The sequence below is a fragment of the Sinohyriopsis cumingii genome, chromosome 9 (assembly GCF_028554795.1).
Source record: "Sinohyriopsis cumingii isolate HCF-2022 chromosome 9, ASM2855479v2, whole genome shotgun sequence".
NCBI lineage: Eukaryota > Metazoa > Mollusca > Bivalvia > Unionida > Unionidae > Sinohyriopsis > Sinohyriopsis cumingii.
In genome coordinates, this window is record NC_142969.1 from 42,339,331 (window position 1) to 42,367,233 (window position 27,903).

Genomic DNA, 27,903 nt, shown 5'->3' on the forward strand with positions numbered 1-27,903 from the left:
AAATAAAGACAAAGTTAAATAAAACAACACTTTTAAAAAAACTTCATATTCTAACACATTCATTTCACACGTGAAGATATACTGATAATCTTAAACTAACTCCAATATCAAATGATGTTAATATTTCAAACAAAAACTACATTAGTAAAATGTAAGTACAGATCTCAATACATAGCTCTAGACACCGAAGCATCTGAATTCACCCCGGGCAATTGTAACAGATGCACATATACACTTATCTATTTAACAAGCTTGCCAGCTTACATTAAATTCAAATCTCAGCTATTTAAAACAAGTGCATGTAGTCGCTGCGTTAATAATAATAATAATAATAATAATAACAAATAAAAATTTACATAAATATTACAAGCAATATGTTTTCTTAATTCGAATGTGCTTTACAAGATAAGTGTCCAATTAAAGCAACCTTTTACAATAAATTTTACTAAAGCAACATTTCGCGAAAATGACACATGCCAAGAAAGACATTAAAATAGATTATATATGTCAGCTGGCTTTCTTGCCTGAACGACTGTATAAATTTGATGTATAATCTTAGGAAGTTATTTCAGCAGTATTCTTAACTACAAAAGTGTCCGTTTTCCAATGTACCTCTTACAAACACCCATTATTTCCTTCACAAAGTAATTATTACATTTTCTCAGAACAATTGTATCTCAGATATTGTAAGACATTTTGGGATTATGGGGTGTTTTGGAATGGATAGAATAAGATGTAGTTTTTTTTATCCTTAAAAAACCTTTCGATGGCTGCTTTTTATATACCACGTTGGCGTAAGAATGGTTGAATGGCGAATGAATAGAAAAATGATCTGTCTAAATATGGTACCAGAAAATAACTTCCACTGATATCCTCCTTCTACACAAAATCTAAGGATGAGCAATATCGATTTTAAATTACCACGACACTTAGTTCCGTTTAAGAGAAATCCTTCATTGCATGAACAACTGTAGCTTCCGGCAGCATTCTTGCAGATTTGATCACATTCGTTCAGTCTTGGGTCGATGCATTCATCAATATCTGCAGATTATTCCATATAAATTCGGTCTCATTATATTTCCAAGCAGACAAACACATGACTAAAATGTGTGTTTCATTTAATGTAATAAATTTATATAATGTATGAAAAGATGCAGTATAATGACAGTTTATGTACATATGTTTTGTCGAATTTGAAGGGACGTACCGAATGCTTGCGTCATCCAATCCCCGCATAAGCTAATATCACTGGACAACAAATTTTTACAAAAGTCATGTTACTGAAATAAAATTAGTCAATTCTTATCAATTTTTATGTGCTGAACACGAATATGACAGTCAAATTGCAAAATTGGCTCTAGTTTTTTTGTAATCTGCAAGAAATTAATGTTTACATAACGAAATGCATTCCAATAGTAAAAGGTCAACTGTAATAGCCTACCTATAAAAAATCAAGTCATTGACTACATCTTAGATTTCTTCGCCTGTCTCTTGTACAGCTGTTCGGGAGCATCTCTGAGGAGTGTCCAGCAGTAGTCAGCCAGCATTGTAGTGGACCATTTTCCCTGGTATCTTTGTTCCATTGTTGCGATATCTTGATGAAAACGTTCGCCGTGTTCATCACTAACAATACCACAGTTGCTAGGAAAGAAATCCAAATGGGAATGAAGGAAGTGAATCTTTAGAGACATATTGCAGCCAAGTTTCTTATACTTCATCAACATGTCTTCTACTAGTTCCTTATAGTTTTCTGCCCTAACATTTCCGAGGAAGTTTGTAGAAACTAGGCGAAAAGCATTCCATGCTTGTTTCGCGTCACCTTCCAGCAAGTTGTTGAACCGGTCATCTTTGAAAAGCTCTCGAATCTGAGGACCCACAAAAACTCCCTCTTTAATCTTTGCTTCGCTGAGTCGAGGGAATTTTTCATGCAGGTATTGGAATGCTGGCAAAGTCCGGTCAATGGCTTTCACGAAGTTCTTCATCAAACCTAGTTTGATGTGAAGGGGTGGTAGCAAGATTTTCTGAGCCTCAACCAGAGCTGGGTGTTGGATATTCTTCTCTCCAATGGCTACATTCTGCCTGTGAGTCCATTCCTTCCTCATGTAGTGCATTTCCCTTGCTCGGCTATCCCACTCGCATAAGAAACACATGTATTTTGTATATCCTTGCTGCAGTCCCATTAAAAGGGCAACTACCTTCAAATCACCACAGAGGTGCCAGCTGTACTTGTTATACTCAACGGAATTCAGTAGCTGCCTTAAGTTATCGTATGTCTCTTTCATGTGGACAGCATACGCTACTGGAATAGATGGAAGAATGTTTCCATTGTGCAAAAGCACAGCCTTGAGACTCAGTTTCGAAGAGTCCACAAATAGTCTCCATTCTTGTGGGTCATGAGTGATTTTTAAAGCATTCATGAGGCCCTCAATATCGGAACAGAATATCAGATTACTTTCCTTTCTGAAGAAAGGCTCCAATTGCTGGTGGCGCTTTCGATATGCAGTAATTGTGACATCTTCTTCTAGAAGATTCCATTGTTGGAGTCTTGATCCTAGCAATTCTGCCTTGTTCTTTGATAAGTCCAAATCACGAATCAGGTCATTTAGTTCTTCCTGTGTTATTCTGTGTGGGGTTGATGATGCACCACAGTGAAAATCTGGATCACTGCATGCTGATGGACCAGGAGAAGAACAGGTCGACTCACCTTTGTTTTCGTCAGATGAATCAAGAGAATATTCTGCTGGAGGTTCTGGAATAGGAAGTCCCTCACCATGTGGAACTGGTCTCAATGCAGACGGAATGTTTGGGTAGACTATTCTCGACTTCTTTCGCTTCGTTATTCCGCCGGAAAGAGGAGGAACCAAGCAGAAGTAACAGTCATTTAGGTGGTTGCTTGGCTCTCTCCACACCATTGGGACTGCAAACGGCTTTGATGACCTTTTGCAATTCAACCACTGTGAAAGCTGTGTTGTACATGTAGCACAGCATATATGCGGAGCCCAAGGCTTGTCTTGGTCACCAACCTTGCATCCGAAGTAAAGATGATATGCCTTCTTCACTTGAGAATTGATACTTTTCTTCTGGTTGGCAAATGTCACTTCCCCACAAATATAGCAAAAATTGTCCGCGGTATTAACACACTTTCGAGGCATTACTGTTCTTTATCGTACGTAAATGGATAAAATAATAAGTTTTATGTAACAGTAGCTTGAACTGTCTCGCACAACGTCTAAAATATTTTAAATGCTGAACCTATCTGATTGGGCTTTATATAGTACACTGCTTACGTCAGCTTCAGCAGCCGCCTGGCATTAGTATAATAGGCCTACACATGTATAGTACACTGCTGACGTCAACTTACTTCAGCAGCCGCATGGCATTAGTATTGCATTGCATCAGAAAATGATGCAATCAACTGTGGATGATGTGAGCATGATGGTATTATGCAATGTTACATCATTATTCCGGATGTTGCTGCAGTCCTACTGGAGAAATTTACACAGTGAAACATAGAAAATGAGGTATATGAATATCTTCAAAACGAGAGCCAATACAAATTTTTCACGGTTATATTCGTGTTCGGCACACCAAAATACTACAGATTAGGGCCTTTTCAAGTCAGTAATGATTTCACTGTTGACCAGTGTATTCTAAATTTCATCCTTTTATAATACTACCTGTTCTTCTTTTAATTTGATTAAATCTTTTAAAAGTGTTTAATTTAATAATTTTTCTAGCATATTTGTCTATGATTAAAATATTCTTTATTATAATACTTATTCATTTCTGAATACATTTGAAACCTTAACTAAATGGGTCGTATGATTGATATTATTAAATTTGTGATAAACAACAATATTTTATGTCACCTATTTTCTTTATCTTACCGTTCCGGTGGCGCAGTGGTTAGAGCGTCCGCCTCGGATGCGGGAGGTCGTGGGTTCGATCCCCGGCCGAGTCATACCAGAGACTTAAAAAATGGTACTAACAGCTGCCTCGCGTGGCGCTCAGCATTAAGAGGTTTGTGTTAGGACTGGTCGGCCTGGTGTCAGGATAGTAGTGAATGGGGTCATCCTAGCGACAATGGTAATTAGCATTACAGAGACCCCTGGGTCACTCTAGCGACAATGGAAATTTAACATGGGAAAAAATCGTGGGTCACTCTAGCGACAAGGGAAAATAACATGGCAATAAATCATGGGTCTGTCTAGCGACAAGGGAAATTAACATGGGGAAAATTGTTGGGTCACTCTAGCGACAAGGGAATTGAATATGGGATTTTTTAAAAAAAAAAAATAAAATTTAAATTTAAATTTAAAAAAACGGGTAGGCAATTGAAAAGTCATTCTCTTTTCGAGAAATATGGCTGGCCCTGAAAAGGGCCTTTGGGTTTATGTTAATGTATTCATTAACATAAATGGCACCGCATTGGTCTTCTTCTTGTCCTTAGGCTGCGTCTCACTGTTGGCCCGTAAATCAGCACTCTTTTCAGGCATCCTTGTCTTTCAACGTAGATCCTACGTATCCACAGGCTGGTGTTTGTCCTGTGGACAACGGTCCACTTGGATCGGACATACATGAGCATGTCCGTCCTAAACATCATGGAAGACACAAGGGTGGATGACTCAACTGTGGTCCACATCTTGAAGCGACGAGAACAGGTGAATCAATGCAGTGAACTGCGCTTATTTATAGGTAGAGGTAGGATTGAAACGGATTGAGTTCATTCACCAATCCAAACACGCGTTACAAAATTCAGTCAGCTCGCATCCAATCCGAAGAGAACAGTCTGTGACGTCACGTGGTCTATATAGATTCGTTAGCACTTGTGTGCAGTCAATCTATGCGAGAGTGATTCAAAATGACGGAAACTCAGAAAACGATCCATTGGGGTGCACCAGCAGGGGAGACTGCCCAAGGGAACCCGGACTTACTTTCAGAAGAGGTGAATTGGGATTTTGTGGATTTTCTCTCCTCGCAAGAATTTGTTCCGGAACCTTCGTTACCTTCTTCATTACCGCAAGTGGAGAATTTTAGACAGAGACAGAAAGAAGAATTGGAGAAATTTATACAACGACAAAAGGAAGCGGAACAAGCTTTTCTCCTACAGCAACAGCAGCAAGAAGAAGAGGTAAGAAAAAAAACAACAGCAACAACAGCAAGAAGAAGTAGCAACAAAGAAACAAGAGGGTGAAAATCAAACGGTCACGGTACTGTTGGACATTTTAGCGGAGTTAAGGAGTCTGAAACAAATGTATCAGACTTCTTTATTACGACCGAAGAGAATACGACCTTCCCGAGCTAAACACGTCAACCCTGTGACTAAGCCTACCGTACCACCCTTAGTGATTTCAACCCAATCATCATCATTATCATCAACATTACGCAGTCCAGAAGTAGGCCTTGGCCGTGGCAAAGGCTTAAGGCAGTTAAAGTTGATTGCTTAAACTCACCCCTACACCAAAATAAAAAGGCCCTTTTCAGGGCCACCCACATTTCTCGAAAAGAAATACAATTTCAATTTGCCAATAACTAAAAAAAAATAAAAATAATAAACAGCCCATTTTACCCCCTATAGTACGTGTCTGTGTATGAGTGCGTGAGTGTCCGTTCTAATTTTAAAATCATAACTCAAAGACACTTACCTTATATCATTAATTTATTCTTTTCTCCATTGTTACAATCCAATTCACAATTCACAACAGAACACTTTAATTGAAAGTTCATTGACTTCTTCTTTCTCCTTGTTTAGTCTCTCTGTTTTTTGAATTTCTTCACCGTCACACTCTTTTCCTCTTCTTCCTCCTCACTTTCTTCCCTTCTTCTTTTCTTCTCCTGTTTCTTTTTCTTCACCTGTCTGCTTTCTTCCTCTGAAAAATCCCTCTCTTCTTTCGAAGAATCCCTCTCTTCTTCTGAAGAATTCCTCTTTTCTTCTGACTCCTCTTGTTTGTTTCCTCTTGTCTGGACACTCTGAGGACCAATGCCCTTTCTTCTGACAGATATAGCAAGTATCTTGACTTTTATCTCGAAAGGAAGGAGAGTAGTCCGTGGGCTGGTCTGAAGAGAATTTTCTAATGACCCCTCGCAAAGCTCTGACGAAACGTTCGATTTGGTTAGTCTCTTCCATCGTTGTGCTCGGTTTGAGAGTGAAATGAATAGTGAAAGGACAAGACACACACCATTTTTATATACGCTGGTTTGCCATGACTATAAATTAGTCTATGGTGTTTAAACTTGAGTCATTTGACGTTTTGCACTCAAGATGAAACGATCCCATTGATTCGAGAAGAAAGAAGAAGAAAGTAAGAGGCAGAAACGTGATCTATCGCCTAGTACCAGGGCTGAAATCTTGGCACAAATTCATGCCCGTGATTTTGAAGAGGACATGAGTGAACCAGAATCCGAACCCTCTAAACCAAGTTCACCACCCTTAGTCAACCCTGAAAAGTACTATTCCATTCGAGAGACGGAAAAGCGCTCCTCTAGAAAATTTAGAACCACGGCTTACACCTATACAGTGAAGTTTAAAGATTTCAAGGCTGACGTACCATTGGAGAAAGCAGAAGGGTTTATCACCGAGATGTGGGATTCTTTGCTCACCGCACTCAAGCGACAATGTCAACCCAAAGAAGACGATCGCTTGACACTATCCATAGATCACGACAGCTTGAAATCCCCTGTTTGGATCGAGTTTAGCAGACCTTCAGAACTAACCGCTTCCAAAGTCATGGACAAGATTCAACTCGTACAACAATCTAATGACCAGTTTGACATCACCGATGGTAAAGCCACACTGAAAATGGCCCACGTCTCTCCTCCTCAAGGGACTGGACGCAAAAAGATGTTATTGGTGGACGACCTTCGCAACACCAAAACAAGTCTCGTTCGAATTAACAACCCTCAAGACCAGATGTGTTTAGCCCGAGCCATCGTGGTGGGACGAACCTATGCCAACAAGAACGACACGGCAGAATGGAAAAGAGCCTGGAAAACTATTCAACGATCCGATCGAGCCAAACAACGAAACGAAGCAGAACTCCTGTTGCAACAAGCTGGCCTGTCCAAAGACACACCCTGTGGCATTCCTGAGATGCAAAAATTGCAAGATGCCCTAGCTCCACGCTACACCTTGAAAGTGCACCCTCAAGAAATGCGCGGACCTCTGTTGTTTCGAGGTCAAGATTTTAAGGACGGAAAATACATTCATGTTTATTATCACGATGACCATTTCGATACCATTACCACTATCACCGGATTCCTGGGATATGTTTATTATTGTGAGAAATGTGATTATGGTTATAACAATCGAGAGCAACACAAGCATTGTGGATGGAAATGCCCAGGATGTTTGGCCTCTCCACCCTGTCTGAGCGAAGAACCAGTGCCTTGTTCAACTTGTCTGCGCACGTTTGTCAGCCCTACCTGTTACCAACAACACTTGAAGACGCAAGGTTCACAGAAGAAATGTGCTTGTCAACTCCTGAGATTGTGCCCTACCTGTGGACAAGGCATACGTGCCAATAGTACCAAGGCACACGTATGTTCAGGAAAGAAAAAATGTCACATTTGTCACCACATCGTGGACTTGGAACACCAATGCTACGTGCAAAAATATCAACCCCCACCAAAGAAAGAGGACGGTCACAAGAAGAAAGGCAATTTCATCTTTTTCGATTTCGAATGCATGCAAGAGACTGGCATTCACATCCCTAATTTCTGCGTGGCTCATCGAGCGTGCGAGAAGTGCATTCAAGAACCTATCTTCAGTCATTGCCCTCACTGCAGCAAGATTCCCGGAGGGCGTGAAAAAATCTTTCGGGGACCTAACACGTTAGCCGATTTTGCCCAATGGGTCTTAGACCCCATCGAGAAGACGTGGAGCCAAGAGGACACCGAACGTTACGGAGATTGTCATCGTCATGCCACAGTGATGGCTCACAATTTCTCCGGATACGATGGACAGTTTCTTCTCAGATACTATACGGAACAAGGCACCGAGCGTCCTAAAGTGACTTTGAACGGAGCCAAAATCATTTTCATGCAAGTGGGACAAGTACAGTTTAAAGATTCGATGAGCTATTTGGCCATGCCTTTGAGCCGAATGCCTAAAACGTTTGGAATGACAGAAATGGCTAAAGGGTACTTTCCACACTTTTTCAATACGGAAGCCAATCAACACGCCGTTCTACCCCATTTACCTGAGGCTCACTATTACGACCCCGACAACATGCGTACCGAACAACGAGAAGCTTTCTACGCTTGGTACCAGGCTCACGCCTCGGACCCTTTCGACTTTCAGGAAGAAATGCTAAAGTATTGTCGTTCCGACGTGGACATTTTACGGCGTTGCTGTGGAAAATTTCGAGAACTGTTCATGGAACACGGAGGGGTCGATCCTTTGAAAGAAGCTTGCACCATTGCCAAAGCGTGTTCCTTAGTGTATCGACAACGATTCATGCCTGAAAACACCGTGGCTGTCATCAGTCCTCAAACGACCCACTTTGTCAAACGTCAATACTCGGTCAAAGCCCTACTTTGGTTACATTACTTGTGCGACAAGGAAGACAAGTGGATTCAGCATGCTCGCAACGGAGGGGGTGAAAAGACCATCGGAACGTATTCGGTCGATGGCTGGGACTTAGAAAACCCCAAGATCGTGTACGAGTTTAACGGTTGCTTATTTCTCGGATGTCCCGTCTGTTACCCTGACCGTGGCACTAAAAATCAGTTTTTGCAACGAACCATGGAAGACTTGTACCAGGACACTTGTCAGCGGCGCCTAAAGTTAGAACAGGAAGGATACCAAGTGGTGGAAATGTGGGAACACGAGTACGATCACCGTATGAAAACCGATCCCGAGTTTAAACGCCTCGTAGAAAGTTACCAGTTCATGGACCCGCTGAACCCGAGGGATAGTTTGTACGGAGGAAGGACCAATGCCACCTGTTTGCTGTACCAAGCCGACGAAGAGAAAGGAGAAGAAATCAAATACTTGGACGTGTGTTCGCTGTATCCCTACGTGTGCAAATATTGTCGCTTTCCTGTAGGGCACCCGCAATTGCAGACGGAACACATCGACCTGAAAAACATTCGACAATACGAAGGCTTGATCAAGTGTAAAGTTTTGCCTCCCACGAACCTATACCATCCCGTCTTACCTCACCATTGTCAAGGCAAACTGATGTTTCCATTGTGCCGTACTTTGCCGAAACGTGCAACCAAGACCAGCCTTGCCATCACAGCCAGGAAGAACGTGCCTTGACGGGAACCTGGGTCAGCGTAGAATTGTTCAAAGCTCTGGACATGGGATACCAACTGTTAGAAGTGTACGAAATTTACCACTTTCCTAAGACACAACAATACCACAAGGGTGACCCTGCTCAGAAAGTCATTTTCGCTGACTACGTGGATGCTTTTTTGAAACTGAAGCAAGAAGCCAGCGGCTATCCTTCCTGGTGTCACACTCCCGAAGACCAAATACAATTCAAAGAGAAATACTATGAACAAGAAGGCATCACATTAGACCACATCGAGAAAAACGAAGGCAGGCGATCGTTTGCCAAAGTGATGTTAAATTGCTTGTGGGGTAAAATGGCACAACGACCGTGTTTACCCAAGACGGAATATTTGACAGAACCTTCCCGCTACTTCCAGATGATTCACGACAAAACCAAATACATGAAACACGTGGACGTCGTTCGAGAGGATTTGATCTTGGTCAATTACGAAGAAGATCTGGACTTTGTACAAGACGACCCTTTTGGAAATGTCATCATTGCGGCTTACGTGACAGCCCATGCTCGCTTAAAACTGTACGAAGCTTTAGAGCTGATGGGGGAACGCGTCCTGTACTTTGACACGGACAGTTGCATTTACATTCATCACCCGAGTCAACAGCACCCTGACATCGAAGGAGACCGTTTAGGAGCCTGGACAGACGACAAGATTCTAAGTTTCGTCAGTGGCGGTCCCAAAAATTACGGCTACGAATATCGTGACAAACAAGGAGAAGTGCACACGACGTGCAAAGTGAAAGGACTGACTCTGAATTATCGTACCAGTCGAGTGGTCAACTTTGGGGTATTGAAAGAAGCCTTGCAATCCGGAGAGGATGGAAACTTTAAAGTGACCACCTATCAACCGAACAAGATTGTACGTTTACCCACTCATCACATCGTCAGTCGGCCCTTGGAAAAAGTCTATCAAATCGTGTACCAGAAGCGAGTTCGACTTCCCAATCATTTCACCTTACCGTATGGACACGTTGGTATAAAGCATTGGTTGTAAGCGGATAGCCACCCACCAGAAAGATGACTTCGCCACAGCAAGAATCGAGTGAGAAACCCGATGAGAACTCCAAGTTCAAACCCTACCATTTTCCAGTCTTCTTACCTGACTATTGTGATTGTGCCCGTCGATTGGACACGTTTCAGAAATGGCCTACGGATAAGGAAGGATTACCTTCTTCGCATGTTTTAGCTAGAACAGGATTTGTCTTCTTGGGACCTGAGTCAGGATTGGGATACGAGGTACAGTGTTTCGCTTGCGGACTGAAGTTACGAATGGATCTATGTATCTATAAAGATTCAGCTATTCTGGAACATACTCGATGGTGTCCGCACTGCCCTTACCTTTCTATGGCCTTTCCACCCATCACACTACGGTACAATGTTGACGGTACCTTAGAGACGGTACCTTCCAGAACAAGACATAAAAAACGTAAAAAAGGAAAGATGTACAAGCTGGAGACTGCATTGCGACTAGTATAAAAAGGGGGCTATGGTCAAGATCGATAGTTCATTGTGACTACCAAGACCGAGCGAACAAGATGAATACTTTCAGAGAAACACAGAACAAGTTGTTTAGAAAGGCACAATTCAAGTATGAGGCTTCGGAAGTGGAATGCGATTGTGAGCCTTGCGATGGGTACGATGCTGTACGTTGTGACCTGAGCGATGCCGTAAAGCATCATGGGAACTTTAGTGATACTGCCCTATCATGGAAAGGGATGCTGTGCGTGTCAAACCTGAGGGATGCGAAAGTGATGCCGCTCGTCCTCTTGGACATTTTACTGGGTTTAAAGTGGAATGTTCACCTTCACGTCTACCCTCCTACGGATGTCATCCAGCCCTGAGCAAACTCCTGTTCATGTCACCCAACCCTCATCGAAACTAACCTGTGAAAGACGAATATTCGTTTCCTGTGCGTTTGTCGGAATACTGCGACTTTGAAAATCGTCTTCAATCGTTCAAAGGAAAATGGCCTAAGTATCTGGGAGGACCGACCCCCGAAGAATTAGCCAGAGCCGGATTTTTCTACTTGGGCGAAGGAGATAAAGTCAAGTGCTTCAGTTGCGGTGTGTCACTTCACCACTGGGAACCGCAAGATTCGGCCTACGTAGAACATGCTCGATGGTCACCGAATTGTCATTACTTACCCTTAGTAGGACCGAGACATTGAAGTAACTTACCATGTCGTTGACGAAGAAGAAACCAGATTGGTTAGGAGTCAAATGTTGGACATCACCGAGACCAGTATTTAAACTTCATTTCAAAAACGATATTGAATCATTACCAAAAGAACTGCAAGAGAAGATTTACAAAGAAGTTTGGCAGGGGTTTGCCAGAGTGAAATCTCAATGGGTCACTGTAGAACTTTTGTGTCGAGAAATTCACAAGAGGAAAGTGAAAAAAGTCAACCAGTGTGTTAGATTTCTTTGGGTCAAGGGTGCATTCATCCTATTATATCGCTTTAGACCGTTTACATCAAAAGAGTTCAGTGACATTCTTGGACGTTACCCTGAATGGCAGTGGTCAGAAATTACTCACTATGTGGATTACTTTAGCTCTCTATGAGAAGATTGTGAATTGTACGGACTGACTTATTCATGAATACTTTACAAGAGAACATTCGTGCTTTGCCTGTGGAATTGAGAGAAAGGATTTACTGAGAGCTGGTCAAAATGCAAGTGAAACGTAAAGAACAATTGCATCCGTTACGTCACCAGATCTTTAACCACTGGTACCTGAATGGTATAAGAGAACTGATTCGTCAGAAATTGTTTCAATCGTCAGACATTGTTCAAAACTTTGAGGTCACCAATGATGTACATGTTCATAATTTTGGTTACTTCGACATTCACTTACTGCAACGTATTGAGGAAGACGGGTTAAAGGATTACCAACATTTGTTACGTGGAATCTGCTTAGCGGAAGACGAAACTTCTAAACGAACTCTGACGTTTCGGTTACAGTATGTAACATTTAAATTCCCTACTGGAGAACGAAGATCTCTGGCTAGAAAGTACGTGTATTGCATCCGAAAAAAAGAGAATATAAAAACAGGCTGCCATGCCACGACTTATGTCACATGTCATTGAACAGATTCCGTGGAAGGAACTCAATGACCATATTCAAACTGTGGATCATTACCATCGATTATTACAAGAACTGTATCCATTCAATTTGGGTCGACAAGTGGTGTGTGTCTTAGTGACTTGTTTTCTGGGATTTCGTTTACCAGCCGATTCTTTGTGGACTCTTTACGATCAGTACTGACCACCTCAATGGCCTTAAATGGTCACGAAAAACTCCTTTTGCTCAAAGCCTTGCGGTTTCATCTGGATACTTCTCGACCTCAACAGGAAAAAAAGATTGGTCAACTTTTAGCTACCCAAGACGTGTATGACGATGTGTGTGTAGCTTGCGACTTACATTCCCATTGGACAGATGTCCGTGCCTGGAAAGAATGGGATTTTGAGGCTTGGACCCAAGAAGTGGCCCAGTATGCACGAGAGTTGTTCAAGGAAAAAAGTTACTTTTCAACCCGTGTTAGTGACGGTGCCAGAAGAACCTGTCACCCAGGACGGGACTGTCGTGGACAGGCCTGAAAGACCCTTTCGGGAGGACACTTGTGTGACCTTACCCCCTACTATAGAACTGGTTAGAACATTACCCAAAACATGTTGTTGTACAGACACTTGTTTTTATTCCACGTTAATGGTTATCATGTGCCTTTTATCCTTGTACTTAAGCCTTTGGCTTTTATGTATTTTTGTCTTTCGTATTCATGTTTGAAAAAAACATTCAATAAACGTGTTCTGAAAAAGTATATAAACTCTTGTCTTGTTTGTTTTCGTGTCACAAGTGACATTTCTCACACTATGGCTACCTCTGCTGTCTCTGCTCCCTCTTCCTCTACTGTCAAAGTCATCGACGAACACTTAGATCGTGCCAGTTGGGAGGCTTTGTATCTTCGCCATCCCTTTAACATGCTCATTGCTGGACCTAGCGGTTCAGGCAAAACCGAATTCGTCAAACGTTTGATCGAACATAAACATCATTTGATCGATCGACCCCCTCAACGAATCGTGTGGTGTTACAAAGAGTGGCAATCGGCGTACAGCCTCTTGCGAGAAAGTCAAGGCGATTCCATCGTGTTTGTGGAAGGCATTCCTAAAGAAGACGACGGCATCGTCTCTGAGTCCCGTCAAACCCATTTGGTCATTTTCGACAACATGTTAGGAGAAGACGAAGAAGAAATTAAATTGTGGTTCACGCGCAAAGGGCATCACCGTAATGCCAGTGTCGTTTACATCACCCAAAATTTGTTTCAACAAAGTAAAGCCCATCGCACCATCAGTCTCAATGCGCATTACGTGGTCTTGTTTAAAAGCCCTCGAGATAAATCGCAAGTGCAAGTCTTAGCCAAACAGTTAGGAACGCCTTGGCTGACTCAGGCGTACGACGATGCCACTCAAACTCCACACGCCTATTTACTCGTCGATTTGAAACCTACGACCCCCGAGGATTTGCGATTTCGTACCCACTTGTTTCACCACTGGTGCCAAGACGGAGGGCCTGTCCTGTACACGTCTCCGTCCTCGACTTCATTTCACTCCCCATAAAAAAATCTATAAAAACCTCAGACCCTTTTTCGTCTGTCTCACACAGTGTGAACATGACGTCCCTTCAGTCGCATCTTCCCGTCAAATTGATTCGTGCCTTGTATGGCATCAGTCGAGAAAAAAAATCCACAAACACGAGCTCGTGTCTTAGAAGCTAGTCTCAAAGAAGTCTTACGATGGTTCACGGTGACGGCACGTCAAATACTCCAAGGAATCATTCAGATTCCTCATCAAACCAAACGCTTTTTCGATCGAAACAAAGTCGCTTTGGTTCATCTGGCCGATCCCCGCATCGACACTCAAACCAAAAAACAAATCATTTTGAAACCTGGAGGGAGCGGTACTCTAGGAGGGGTCATCATTCGCTCTCTCTTAAGATGGGATCCTAATGCCCCCAAAGTTATACCCAAGAAAAAAGTCCAACGAAGCCCCAAGAAGAAGAAGAAAAAGACCAGGTCCCTACGAAGAACTTCTCCAGTGGCGGGACCCTCCTCTGACCAGACACCACCCCGGAAAAAGAAAAGAAGCCCCCAGAAAAAGAAACAGAGAAAAAGTCCCCAGAAAAAGAAAAGCCCACAGAAGAAAACTAGTCGCAAGAGAGGCACTTCGGCCAGGACGCAACCTTACACTCGCAAACCACGACCTGCCACGGCAGTGACTGCGTCTCCGGCATCCTCACGTTCATCCACTTCTCCGTTGATGACACCCAGAACTGACGAGTACTTGGAGACGTTGATTACACCAAGAACTTCTCCGTTGATGACCCCCAAAAGAACTTCCCCAGTGGCAGGACCCTCCAATTTAGCGGCAGTGGCTGCTGCTCACAAAGTACCTTCTCCCAAAATCAAAGTCCAAGAAAGATCGGGCGTGTTACAAAGTTTACTGGATTTGTCCAAGCAAGAACTGGCTCGATTTAGTCCGTTACGTACCCCTGCACGACGTGTCATGCCTGTCCTCAAACTAATACGACGTAAAGACAATCAGTGGCGACGCGTTCCAGTATAAAAAAGGCCTGTGACCAAGTCGGGGGTATCAGTGTTTTTTTGGTGCTCCTGAAGACTCAAAGATGTCACCCTCCAGAAAACCCCAAGGAAAGAAAAGGAGAGGACTACCACCACGTTTAGTCAAACATGGGGACATGTTGTCTGTCCTGTCCAAAGCTTCTCCACCTCTACGAAAAGAACTCATTCAATCGGCCTCCAAAGAGGTCATCGATACCGTGTGCGAATGTTGTTTGAACATTTTGAAAGGCACGATCCCTTTGTCCAAACACCAGAAACAATGCTTAGGCAAACATCGTCACGTTCTTCGCCAAATAGTTCAAAAGAAAATTCCCATTCGTCAAGAGAAGAAGATGTTGGTCCAACGTGGAGGTATTTTACCCCTCTTGTTAGGTCCCATACTGAAAAGAGTCTTGGGAACCATGTTGGGAGGACTGGTGGGAGCAAGATAAAAAGGCCCTCGGAAGTCCCAAGATCTCAGAATCGACCCCTGACAACCCCATGGAAGGACGAAAACTAGCTTTAGTGCCTTACAAACGATGGATGGAATACCATCGGTGGCAAGAACAACGCACCCCGCATTTACCTCCCAATCCCAATTTGAGCGAGATGTCCCAGTTACAACACGACTTGCAGTCCTTGATGGGTCGCCAAGATTTGTCCGAAACAGAAAAATCGCAAAAGTACGGTCAACTCTTGCAACGACTGCAACTCTTTCACCAGAAAGCTTTAGACGAAACAGCTCTACCCACTTTGAAAGATTTTAAGACCTTGATGAAAAGTCCAGCACCATCATCACTACCGCCACCACCACCACCACCACTACTACCATCCCCAGGGGTCACCAGAGATGCTACCCTACGAAGACTTGAGGAAGAAGAGATGCGAGAAGTGTTTCAAACACCGTCAGCAGCTCCCATTTCAAGTAAGATTGCAGCATCCTTGTTGACCCCGTCCCCCACACCCCAACGAGAAGAAATGAAAGCTTGGGTTAAAAAGATGATGTCCACGCCTCCTTCGACAGAAGTGAAAAAGAAAGAAGGGAAACCAGAAGTGAAAAAAGAAAAGAAGACCAAAGCCATTCCATTGCCACCTCCACCACTACCTTCGACATCTACTCCCGTAGCCCATCGGACACGTAAATCCGTTTCCAAACCACCCTTTCGACCCACCCAAAGTAGCATCACCGAAGAGTGGGTGACTTATTAACACACAAAAAAATGGAAAAAGTCTTAGCCAGCATTTACTACGATCCCTCCCATCCTGCAGGTTACGCAGGAGTTCAAAAATTGTATCGTGCTGCCAAAACTCGACTGAAAAGTCTCCGTTTACCTCAAGTGCAACAATGGTTAGAAGAACAAGCTACCTACACTTTACACAAACCCATTCGACGCAAGTTTACCAGAAGTCGCACCCGAGTGGAAGGCTTCGATCATCAATGGCAAGCCGATTTAGCCGATGTCTCTCATTTGGCCAGCTACAATCGTGGCTACAAATATTTGTTTTGTGTCATCGACGTCTTTTCCAAATTTGCCTGGGTCGTGCCCTTGACTTCCAAATCCAGCAGCGAGTTAGTGCGAGCCCTGCAACGATTGTTGAAACAAAGCGGTCGTCACCCTCTTCGATGGCAAACGGACAAAGGTACCGAATTTCTGAACCAAGCTTTCCAAAAAGAATTAAAGAAACGTGACATTCATTTTTTTACCACCGAGAATCCCGAAACCAAAGCCAGCATCGTGGAACGTTTTCAACGCACTTTGAAAGAACGCATGTGGAAATATTTTATGCATCACCACACTCTGAAGTACATCGACATCTTACCGCACCTGGTGCAAGCGTACAACCAATCTTACCATCGAAGCATCGGACGTGCCCCGCAAGACGTTACTCCCGACAACGAAGTGTTGGTGTTTGAGCGTCTGTTCGGTACGTCCCCGACGAGGGCTGTCCCCAAGAAAAGTGGAGAGTTGACCGTAGGAGATTGGGTGCGCATTGGCAAAACCAAACGCACTTTTGACAAAGGTTACTTACCTAACTGGACGACCGAATTGTTTCGCGTCACTGGACGAGTACATGGCCGTCATCCTGCCGTCTATAAATTGGAAGACATGAATGGAGAAGTGCTCAAAGGAACGTTTTATTTGCCCGAGTTACAACGTGTCAGCAAAAAGAAGACGACGTGTACGACATCGAAAGCATTCTCGAACGCAGAACCCGTAAAGTGGGCAAACGACGTGTCAAAGAAGTCAAAGTACGTTGGAAAGGATATCCACCCAGTTTTGATTCTTGGATCGACGCTTCGCAAGTCATCGACTATAAAAAGAAGTAACCATCATGCCTTTTCACACAGCAGACGCAGCTACGTCGACCACTCCTCCTTCACCTAGTTCTTCTGTGCAAGATTTACAAAAACAACCCTTGTGGGTGTGGTGTGGAGAACGTGTGCCTAAAACGCAAATCGTCTTTTTCTGCCAAATCTTCGTGGTGTATTGTGTCATCGGGGCAGCCATTGCCAATCTGAGTTTGCAACAAGGAGACAAACAATTGTGGACCATTTTATTGAGCAGTTGCATCGGTTACCTGCCTCCCAATCCCTCCCTGAAATTCTCTTCCAACGGGAACCACGGGAACCTTGTGTCCAGTGCCAGTGTCAGTCACCACTCCATCAACAATCACAACCAGAACCCCATTTTGGGCGGAGACACGCCTCTGACGTCCAGTAACCCCTCGGACAGCCACAGAACTCTGGAATTATGAGTCACGAAAACCAATTTTACTTAACCTTACCCAGTGACAGTTCCATGGAGGTGTTTCCCCACAACACGTTGTGCTGTTACACGGCTAAATTACCTCAAGCCATCCAGTTAGATCACGAAGCCCATTGGGAAGTGGCTTTAGTAGAAATGATTCACCCGACCCAAGTCCTCAATGTCCTTCCCAATCAAAATAAATTTGATGTGGAAGTTTATGACGAGCGAGTGCAACAGTACTTGGATACCCATGGCAAATATGACAAGAAAACCCGTTTACAAAATCAAAAGTACACCACCTATCACTTGTTCATTCCCCCAGGCTATTATTTTAGTGGTCAACATTTGGTCAGCACCATAACCTCCAGGTTTAATGTCGTGTTTCTGAAAGCTTTGGAGGATGCCAAAAAAAGTGTCACCATGGAATACCACAAAGCAGCTCGTCGCTTCGTGATGAAATTTGACGGGAGTAAAATCGTGTCCATTTTATTTTGTCCTGAATTGTTTGACATGTTGGGCGGAGACATGGACATGAGAATGACCATGATGAAGAAAAACGAATTACCCATCGTTTACGACAACGAGACTTTTAACAAGTTATTTCGTGCCCCAGTAGAACTGAATCAAGGACTGAATTTGATGTTCGTGTATTCCGATGTGGTGGAGTACAACGTGGTGGGACACACCTCCGTACCGTTACTGCGTGTCATTCCTTTCAAAGTGGATTCTGCCACGAACGCTGACGAGGAAGGTGGAAACACTTACCACGTCCACCGCGAATTTGTCCATTCTCACTATTTGCCTGTCAGCAAGTCTTATTTGGACACGGTCAACATTGCTATAAAAGGAGATTTGGGACAAAATATTCCATTCACCAAAGGAAATGTCACGGTGAAACTCCATTTTCGAAAACGGTTCTCTCAGGACTCGTAAGTCATGTATCCAGTGTACCGAGGGGTTGCTCGACAGCGAGGACACGGTTTAGGAGATATGCTGAAATCAGCCTTTCGTTCGGTGGCCCCGGTGTTGAAACCGATGGTGACACGCGGATTGCACGCCTTGAAAGATGCGGCACTGACGCAAGGCAAAGAATTTCTCCAAAATGTCATCATCGACAAGCAAAACCCTAAAGAAGCCTTCATGAGGGCAGGCAAAAATGTCTTGCTGCAAACGGGCAAAGACATTTTAGGCCGACGAGACACACCTATAAATGCCCTGCACGCTACCGAGTCAGGCATTCAGCAAGGACAAGGCAGAAAGAGACGACGAAGAAAACACCCATTCAACAGACTTCAAGCTAGAAAGGCCAAGAAAAGAAGAACCGTTCGAGACTTAGACGTTTTCGATTATTGAGAAAAGAGACAAAAAAAAATGATGCACCGAGAGTCTTGCGCTTGTTCCAAGACGGAACTGGATCTGTTTGCCATGCCCCCCACCATGATGACGATGCAAGAATCCCAATGGGTGGAATTTCACCCCGTCTCCTCATTGACAGCCTCAGCTCCCATCGAGTTTGAAATCAAAGGACAGCCCGAAGATTACATCGATCTGAATAGCAGTTACTTGTACTTGAAAGTCAAAGTTGTCGATGAGGACAATTCGACCCTAGATGGCGATGAGGTAATAGCTCCCGTCAACAATTTCATGCATTCCTTGTTTAGCGGAGTGGACTTGTACTTGAACAACAAACTGGTCAGCAGCAGCATGGATACTTACCCTTATCGAGCGTACCTGGAAAATCTCTTGACGTACGGAATAGACGCCAAGAACACTCATCTCAATGCCTGTGTGGTATGGGAAGCTGACGAAGCAGAGCAGTTTGAAAATTTCGAAACTGATGCAAGCAAAACACCAAACAATGACGGATTTGTAGAACGAAGAGACAAAATCAAAAACGGACAAAGTTTAGAACTAATGGATCGTTTGCATTTGGACATGTGGTTGCAAGAGAAATATTTGCTGAACGGGGTGAATGTCCGCGTAAGACTGAATCGTAGCAGTGCCACTTTCCATTTGATAGGTACTACTGCTTGCAAAACTGTCATCGAGGAAGCCAGGCTCTACGTACGACGCGTAGAAGTGTTACCTAAAGTGGGTAACGACATCAGTCAGACGTTGAGCAGAACGACCGCTAAGTATCCGATCCGACGCGTGGAAGTGAAAACCTTCACCATTCCCAAGGGACAGCGATCCATGATCGAAGATCATCTGTTCCAAGGACAGCTACCCAAACGTTTGATCGTTGGTATCGTCGAAAATGAAGCCTTCAACGGAGCTTTGGCTAAAAATCCTTTCTACTTTCAACACTTTGGCGTGTCCAAGATCGAAGTCAGTCGCGATGGCAAGACCTTGTGTACCCGACCCTTTGAGCCTGACTTTCAGAAGAAGAATTACTTGAGATCGTACTTGTCCCTGTACGAAGCCACCGGCCAGTTAGGAACCAACACCAGTCACGGTATTACGTACAACGATTATGTAGGAGGCTATACTTTGTGGGCTTTCGATTTCACTCCAGACCAAGGCAGCGACGAGGGACATTTCCACCCTATAAAATCCGGCCAGATTCGTGTGGAAATTCAGTTTGCAAACCGAGACCCTGATGTAACGGTGAACGTCATCCTGTATGCAGAATTCGATAATACCATAGAAATCAACAGTTTGAGAGAAGTCATTCTAGATTACTAGAAACCATGGAAGACTGTTATCCCTCTTTACCTAGTGGAGAAACTTTAGACATGGAATGTGAGGAGACCGTGGAAAAAGAAGAAGTGATCATGATGAAGTCAAGATGGCCAGAACAAGAAGCCCATTTAGTCTGCTGTTTTGCCAAACACTTGGTCGAAAAAATGACGGAATTGATCAAGAAAAATTGCTATGGATATCAAAACGCTCATCCCAGTCAAATTCAACACGATAAATGCCTGATGCTGAGTCAAGAAGAAAAATTGGACGAGTATCTGGACGATGCTTGGAGTCTCATCTCGGATAAAGACGTGTTGCACCAGTGGTATAAAGACTTGCGTGAACATTCTTGTCCACCATTAACCACTCAAGAGATCCATCGTATCGAAGCTCTCCTGAATCAAAGTGAGGAGACAAAACGAAGAAACGGTTATTTGTCAGACATTTTCAAGCAAAAAGTCAGGATCGAATTGACGACTTATTATTACCTGTGAAGAAGAAAAAAAACATGGATACCTGGGAACTTTATTACCTTTTGAACCAGAGTTCGTATACGGCTTCTTGGAATCCTGTCGTCTGTGCTAAAGATGAACTCCCTCATCGCAAACCTAAAGACCATCTAGCTTACGTGATCAACACGGACGACAGTCATCTCCCAGGAACCCACTGGGTAGCCGTTTATTTTCCTCAAGAAGGAGGTGTGGAATATTTCGATTCGTACGGATTGCCCCCTTTGGAAGACGATATCATTGACTTTATGAGAAGAAATGCTCAAACCACCCGATTCAATAATGTGAAATTACAAGGCACAGATTCCTTGGTGTGTGGACAGTACTGTGTGTATTTTCTGCATCATCGCAGCCTGGGCTATTCCTTAGAACATTTAGTGACTCATTTTGATCCTCGTTCTTCTTCTAGAAACGATGTGAAAGTAGATCGATGGTTTTGTGACCATTTTATGCTTATCTTTTGTCTCAAGCTAGGAAACGTAGTGTCCATCAATGGCCTAATGATTTCCAACAGTGGAAATCACAATTTCATTCACAACGTTGTCAGCCCTGTTTAAGGTAGATTGTGAATTGAGAAAAAAAAATGTTTGTAATTAGAAACAATTGTTTGATGTTATATTGTTGGATTATTGTTAAAAATGTTAGAGTTGTTGTTTAGTGTTAAGTGATTTTTGAATAAAAAATGTTGTGTTTTGAAAAAAATGCCTTTGTGGTTTGTTTAGCTATAAGAATGTTGGATTGATGCTCTTTCATTTCTTACTATCCCTCTCATGACACTCACTGAACGTTACGACTCGAAAACCGTGGGGGATGTTTTCCTTCACGTCCGCGCTTTGACTTTAAGAACCGGGGTTGTTTCCAGTCTAACCATCCATTGTCGACTCATCCTCCTACGAAGATGTGCTCCAAACTAGCTAAGCTCAACGAAGCCTACGTGAATTTGCATAGGGTCAGACACAGTCTGATACCGAAGCCAGAAGAAATAGAGAATGTGAGAATGCTAAAAGTTACTGAAGACCTGATAGAAGAGCTCTTCAGAGAAGAAGTGAACAGGGAGAAAGAAGAATAGACAGAGAAGTACAAACTTCAGAGACAGCAGCAACAGCAGCAACAACAACAACAGCAGCAGCAGCAACCTGAACCTGACAGAGGCTTTGTCGATTGTCGTATCGACACCAAAGAGTTCTTCTTCTCTTTCCGAAGAAGCAGACCTATCGCCAGAAAGTCTATCCTCAGAGGACATCGCATTCTTAGAAACTAAAAAAAGATTGCCATAGCAAACAAAAAAACAAAAAACAGCCCTTTTCAGGGCTACCCCAATACTCTAGAAAAGAAATAATCATCAATTTGCCAATGTGTAGGTAGAGTAGTGTGAGAATAAACACTAACTGTTTTTAAAAAATGTGAGGGTATGTGTTTGTGTATAGGATTGTGTGTTTGTAAGTGCTCAAGTACGTAGGTGTGGATAGTAGATTAATATGATGTTTGTTTTTTTTTTGGCTGTTTGAGGTATGGGGAGAGTAGATTTGGGGGTTGGATTGGATTGCTTTGCGTATGTGGATAGTCTATTGAAGTGATTAATAAAAAAATTTTAGAATAGGAATGGGTAGCATAAAAAAGTGAGTGAGTGTTTCTTTTAGGTCCGCGCGTTGTTTCTTTGGTCATGATCTAGGTAAGATCAATTTTATGTTTTTAGGGGGATGTTTTCCTTCACGTCCGCGCTTTCAATATAAATTGAAACTCGCTGGGCAGTCTAGCTACCCTTGTTGATTGATCAACACAAGAATGAATAGCAGAATAAGCAAACTTCTTGAACTCCAGATACATCTGGAATATGTCAGGCGCCTGTTAAATGAACTGGCCGCGGAGGCTATAGTAGAAGAGGAAAGAATAAAGAAGGAAGAGGAGGAGAGAAGACAGAGGGAAGAGGAGGAAAAGAAAATAGGAGAGAGGATGTCGTACAATATTCCCGAGACAGAGGATTGGGGTGCTGAAGCGAATCATCCTCCCTCTGCGCTCCCCAGAAGAAAGGTGAAAGGAGACTGGGGAAGAAGATGCGTGTGTGGCGCCAGGCCAGGAAGGTGCCATCATTAGATAGGTGCATCTGGAGTTCAAAAAGACAGCCCTTTTAAGGGCTACCCAATACTCAAGAAAAGAAATAACGATCAATTTGCCAATGTGTGTAGGTAGAGTAGTGTGAATATAAACACTAACTCTTTATTAATAGTGCGAGTGTTTGTGTTTGTGTTTGTAACTGCTCAAGTAAAGTTTGTGTGAATAGTAGTTTCCTTATTGTTTCCTAGCGTATGTGGAGAGTATAGTTTGGGTTTTATTATATGAAATGAGAAAAGTGGGGATGTTTTCCTTCACGTCCGCGCGTTGTTTGGTCATGATCTAAGTAAGATCAATTTTATGTTTTGGGGGGATGTTTTCCTTCACGTACGCGCTTTAAGTATAAGAACCCACAAAGTTTGATGTTGGAACCATTCTAAGGAATAACTGAGACAAAATGACTCAAGTATCAGTTCTATTTAATCTATTGAGAGACATCTTTTTCTGGATAATGGATGTAGAATATGTTTTAGGAAGAATAGAAGAGGAATGGAGGCATGGAGATATGAAAGACTTTGTAACGAGTCAAGTTCAAGGCCTAAAGACAGCAAGAGATATCATAGCAGGGATGATTGAAGAAGAAGTCAATAAGTCAAGAGGCTTCATTAACCCACCTTACTTCAGAGTGGGAAGTTTGAAGGGAGCACTGGATAATGTCATCAAAGTCCGGTGCTTCCTAGAAAAAATATTGTACTGGACAGAGTGGAGAAATGTAAAATGGGGATTGGAAAAGGTGAAGAAAGGGGAAGATCTGATGAGAAAAGAAATGGAGGAAGAAGTAGAGAAAATTAAAGAGAAATGGAGGGAAGAAAGAAAAGATGTGGAAAATAAAAAGAAACAGGCAGAGTTTGAGAGGTTGAATCAGAATTGGATAAAAGTTCAGGAAAAGTTTAGAGCTCTAGGTCATCCTGACTGGATGCCAGAAAAGGAGAAAAAGAAGACAGGAATAGTGACAAAAGTGAGAAGATGGTTGAAGAAGTGGACGTGTTAGAAGAAACCCAAAGGCCCTTTTCAGGGCCAGCCATATTTCTCGAAAAGAAAATGACTTTTCAATTGCCTACCCCTTTTTTTAAATTTAAATTTAAATTTTATTTCTTTTTAAAAAAAAAATCCCATATTCAATTCCCTTGTCGCTAGAGTGACCCAACAATTTTCCCCATGTTAATTTCCCTTGTCGCTAGACAGACCCATGATTTATTGCCTTGTTAATTTCCCTTGTCGCTAGAGTGACCCACGATTTTTTCCCCAGTTAAATTTCCATTGTCGCTAGAGTGACCCAGGGGTCTCTGTAATGCTAATTCCCATTGTCGCTAGGGTGACCCCATTCACTACTCAGGATAATGTGACTGGGTGGGACATCATGCTACATGTCTGCGGCATGATGTCCCAGTGCTAGACATCACTATAAACTGCCACATTGCAGGCATCGTAGTGATATGACTGAAAAATTGTTAAAGCTACGTTAAAAATCAAAATCACATCACACACACTTCTTTATCTTAGAAAATTACATTTTGTAAAAACAAAAATCTCTTCAATTTTTTTATATACATATATACAAACCTTGACAAACACCGCTAATGTTCCGGTAACCCCGTACACAGTCACAAACGTAGGATCCCATTGTGTTGATACATGTGACGTTAGCACCTGTGCATGGACGGTAGAGGCACTCGTCAATGTCTTTATCACAATTTGTTCCATTCCATCCTGTCTTACACAGGCAACCGTTGATAGGATCGCACCTGTCAGCACCAATACCGCAGTTGCACGAATTGGAACAATTAGATCCGTAGTGAAAAGAATCGCACACTATTAGGGAAATAAATGAAATTTAGAAACGTGATTTCGTTTATCGAATTCATTTTTCAAATGAAAATTACATATCAAGAAAGTGTCAAGATCAAATAAAGACAAAGTTAAATAAAACAACACTTTTAAAAAAACTTCATATTCTAACACATTCATTTCACACGTGAAGATATACTGATAATCTTAAACTAACTCCAATATCAAATGATGTTAATATTTCAAACAAAAACTACATTAGTAAAATGTAAGTACAGATCTCAATACATAGCTCTAGACACCGAAGCATCTGAATTCACCCCGGGCAACTGTAATAGATGCACATATACACTTATCTATTTAACAAGCTTGCCAGCTTACATTAAATTCAAATCTCAGCTATTTAAAACAAGTGCATGTAGTCGCTGCGTTAATAATAATAATAATAATAATAATAATAACAAATAAAAATTTACATAAATATTACAAGCAATATGTTTTCTTAATTCGAATGTGCTTTACAAGATAAGTGTCCAATTAAAGCAACCTTTTACAATAAATTTTACTAAAGCAACATTTCGCGAAAATGACACATGCCAAGAAAGACATTAAAATAGATTATATATGTCAGCTGGCTTTCTTGCCTGAACGACTGTATAAATTTGATGTATAATCTTAGGAAGTTATTTCAGCAGTATTCTTAACCTAAAAGTGTCCGTTTTCCAATGTACCTCTTACAAACACCCATTATTTCCTTCACAAAGCAATTATTACATTTTCTCAGAACAATTGTATCTCAGATATTGTAAGACATTTTGGGATTATGGGGTGTTTTGGAATGGATAGAATAAGATGTAGTTTTTTGATCCTTTAAAAACCTTTCGATGGCTGCTTTTTATATACCACGTTGGCGTAAGAATGGTTGAATGGCGAATGAATAGAAAAATGATCTGTCTAAATATGGTACGAGAAAATAACTTCCACTGATATCCTCCTTCTATACAAAATTTAAGGATGAGCAATATCGATTTTAAATTACCACGACACTTAGTTCCGTTTAAGAGAAATCCTTCATTGCATGAACAACTGTAGCTTCCGGCAGCATTCTTGCAGATTTGATCACATTCGTTCAGTCTTGGGTCGATGCATTCATCAATATCTGCAGATTATTCCATACAAATTCAGTCTGATTATATTTCCAAGCAGACAAACACATGACTAAAATATGTTTCATTTAATGTAATAAATTTATATAATGTATGAAAAGATGCAGTATAATGACAGTTTATGTACATATGTTTTGTCGAATTTGAAGGGACGTACCGAATGCTTGCGTCATCCAATCCCCGCATAAGCTAATATTCTAAATTTCATCCTTTTATAATATTACCTGTTCTTCTTTTAATTTGATTAAATCTTTTAAAAGTGTTTAATTTAATAATTTTTCTAGCATATTTGTCTATGATTAAATTATTCTTTATTATAATACTTATTCATTTCTGAATACATTTGAAACCTTAACTAAATGGGTCGTATGATTGATATTATTAGATTTGTGATAAACAACATTTTATGTCACATATTTTCTTTATCTTACCGCTCCGGTGGCCTAGTGGTTAGAGCGTCCGCCTCGGATGCGGGAGGTCGTGGGTTCTATCCCCGGCCGAGTCATACCAGAGACTTAAAAAATGGTACTAACAGCTGCCTCGCTTGGCGCTCAGCATTAAGAGGTTTGTGTTAGGACTGGTTGGCCTGGTGTCAGGATAATGTGACTGGGTGGGACATCATGCTACATGTCTGCGGCATGATGTCCCAGTGCTAGACATTACTATAAACTGCCACACTGCAGATATTGTAGTGATATAACTGAAAAATTGTTGAAGCTACGTTAAAAATCAAAATCACATCACACACACTTCTTTAACTTAGAAAATTACATTTTGTAAAAACAAAAATCTCTTCAATTTTTTTATATACATATATACAAACCTTGACAAACACCGCTAATGTTCCGGTAACCCCGTACACAGTCACAAACGTAGGATCCCATTGTGTTGATGCATGTGACGTTAGCACCTGTGCATGGACGGTAGAGGCACTCGTCAATGTCTTTATCACAATTTGTTCCATTCCATCCTGTCTTACACAGGCAACCTTTGATAGGATCGCACTTGTCAGCACCAATACCGCAGTTGCATGAATTGGAACAATTAGATCCGTAGTGAAATGCATCGCACTCTATTAGGGAAATAAATGAAATTTAGAAACGTGATTTCCTTTATCGAATTCATTTTTCAAATGAAAATTACATATCAAGAAAGTGTCAAGATCAAATAAAGACAAAGCTCGAAAAAAACAACACTTTAAAAAATAACTTTGTATTCTAAGACATTCATTTCACACGTTAAGATATACAGATAATCTTAAACTAACTCCATTATCAAATGATGTTAATATTTCAAACAAAAACTACATTAGTAAAATGTAAGTACAGATCTCAGTACTTAGCTCTAGACACCGAATCATCTGGGCAATTGTGATATATGCATATATACACTTATCCCTTTAACAAGCTTGCCATCTTAATTAAGTTCAAATCTCAGCCATTTAAAACAATTACATGTAGTCGCAGTTTTGGAGAAAGTCGAAGCCGCTCATACAACAACAACAATAATAATAATAATAAAGCAAATAAATAAAAATAAACAACTGACGTTAAATAAATATTATAATCAATAGGTTGTCTTAATTCTAATGTGCTTTTCAAGATAATTTTCCAATTAATCCATATTTTACAATAAATTTTATTAAAGCAAAATTTCGCACAAACGGCACAGGGCAAGAAAGACATTAAAATAGCAGTATATATGTCAGCTGGCTTTCTTGCCTGAACGACCGTGATTTCTTTCAGTAGAGTGACCCATTAAGACTGATTTCAGTGTTTAGCTTCCAAAATATATTTGTTATATGGATAATTTAAATGTACCTTTACACGTTCTTTCATCATTGTCTAGTTTGTATCCAGCAGGACAGGAACATATGTATCCCCCGTTTATATTCGTGCAGTTGTTGCTACATCTATTCGAGATTTTGTCACCACATTCGTTGATATCTGGTAAAAATATATTTTGATATATAGAATAATTTAGTCGGTC

At 41.8% G+C, this 27,903-nt stretch overlaps 1 protein-coding gene across 1 annotated transcript in view; it reads right to left on the reverse strand.

Moving 5' to 3' along the window:
- Window positions 1–27,903, reverse strand: part of LOC149791628 (uncharacterized) — a 123,685-nt gene that overhangs the window by 11,526 nt on the left and 84,256 nt on the right. The window contains exons 30-34 of the mRNA XM_089970185.1: window positions 27,735–27,860; window positions 26,738–26,986; window positions 25,788–25,907; window positions 24,524–24,772; window positions 922–1,041 (exon numbers count right to left, since the gene is read on the reverse strand). Coding sequence (XP_089826311.1) covers window positions 922–1,041; window positions 24,524–24,772; window positions 25,788–25,907; window positions 26,738–26,986; window positions 27,735–27,860 — 864 coding nt within the window. The remainder of the gene's footprint in view (window positions 1–921; window positions 1,042–24,523; window positions 24,773–25,787; window positions 25,908–26,737; window positions 26,987–27,734; window positions 27,861–27,903) is intronic.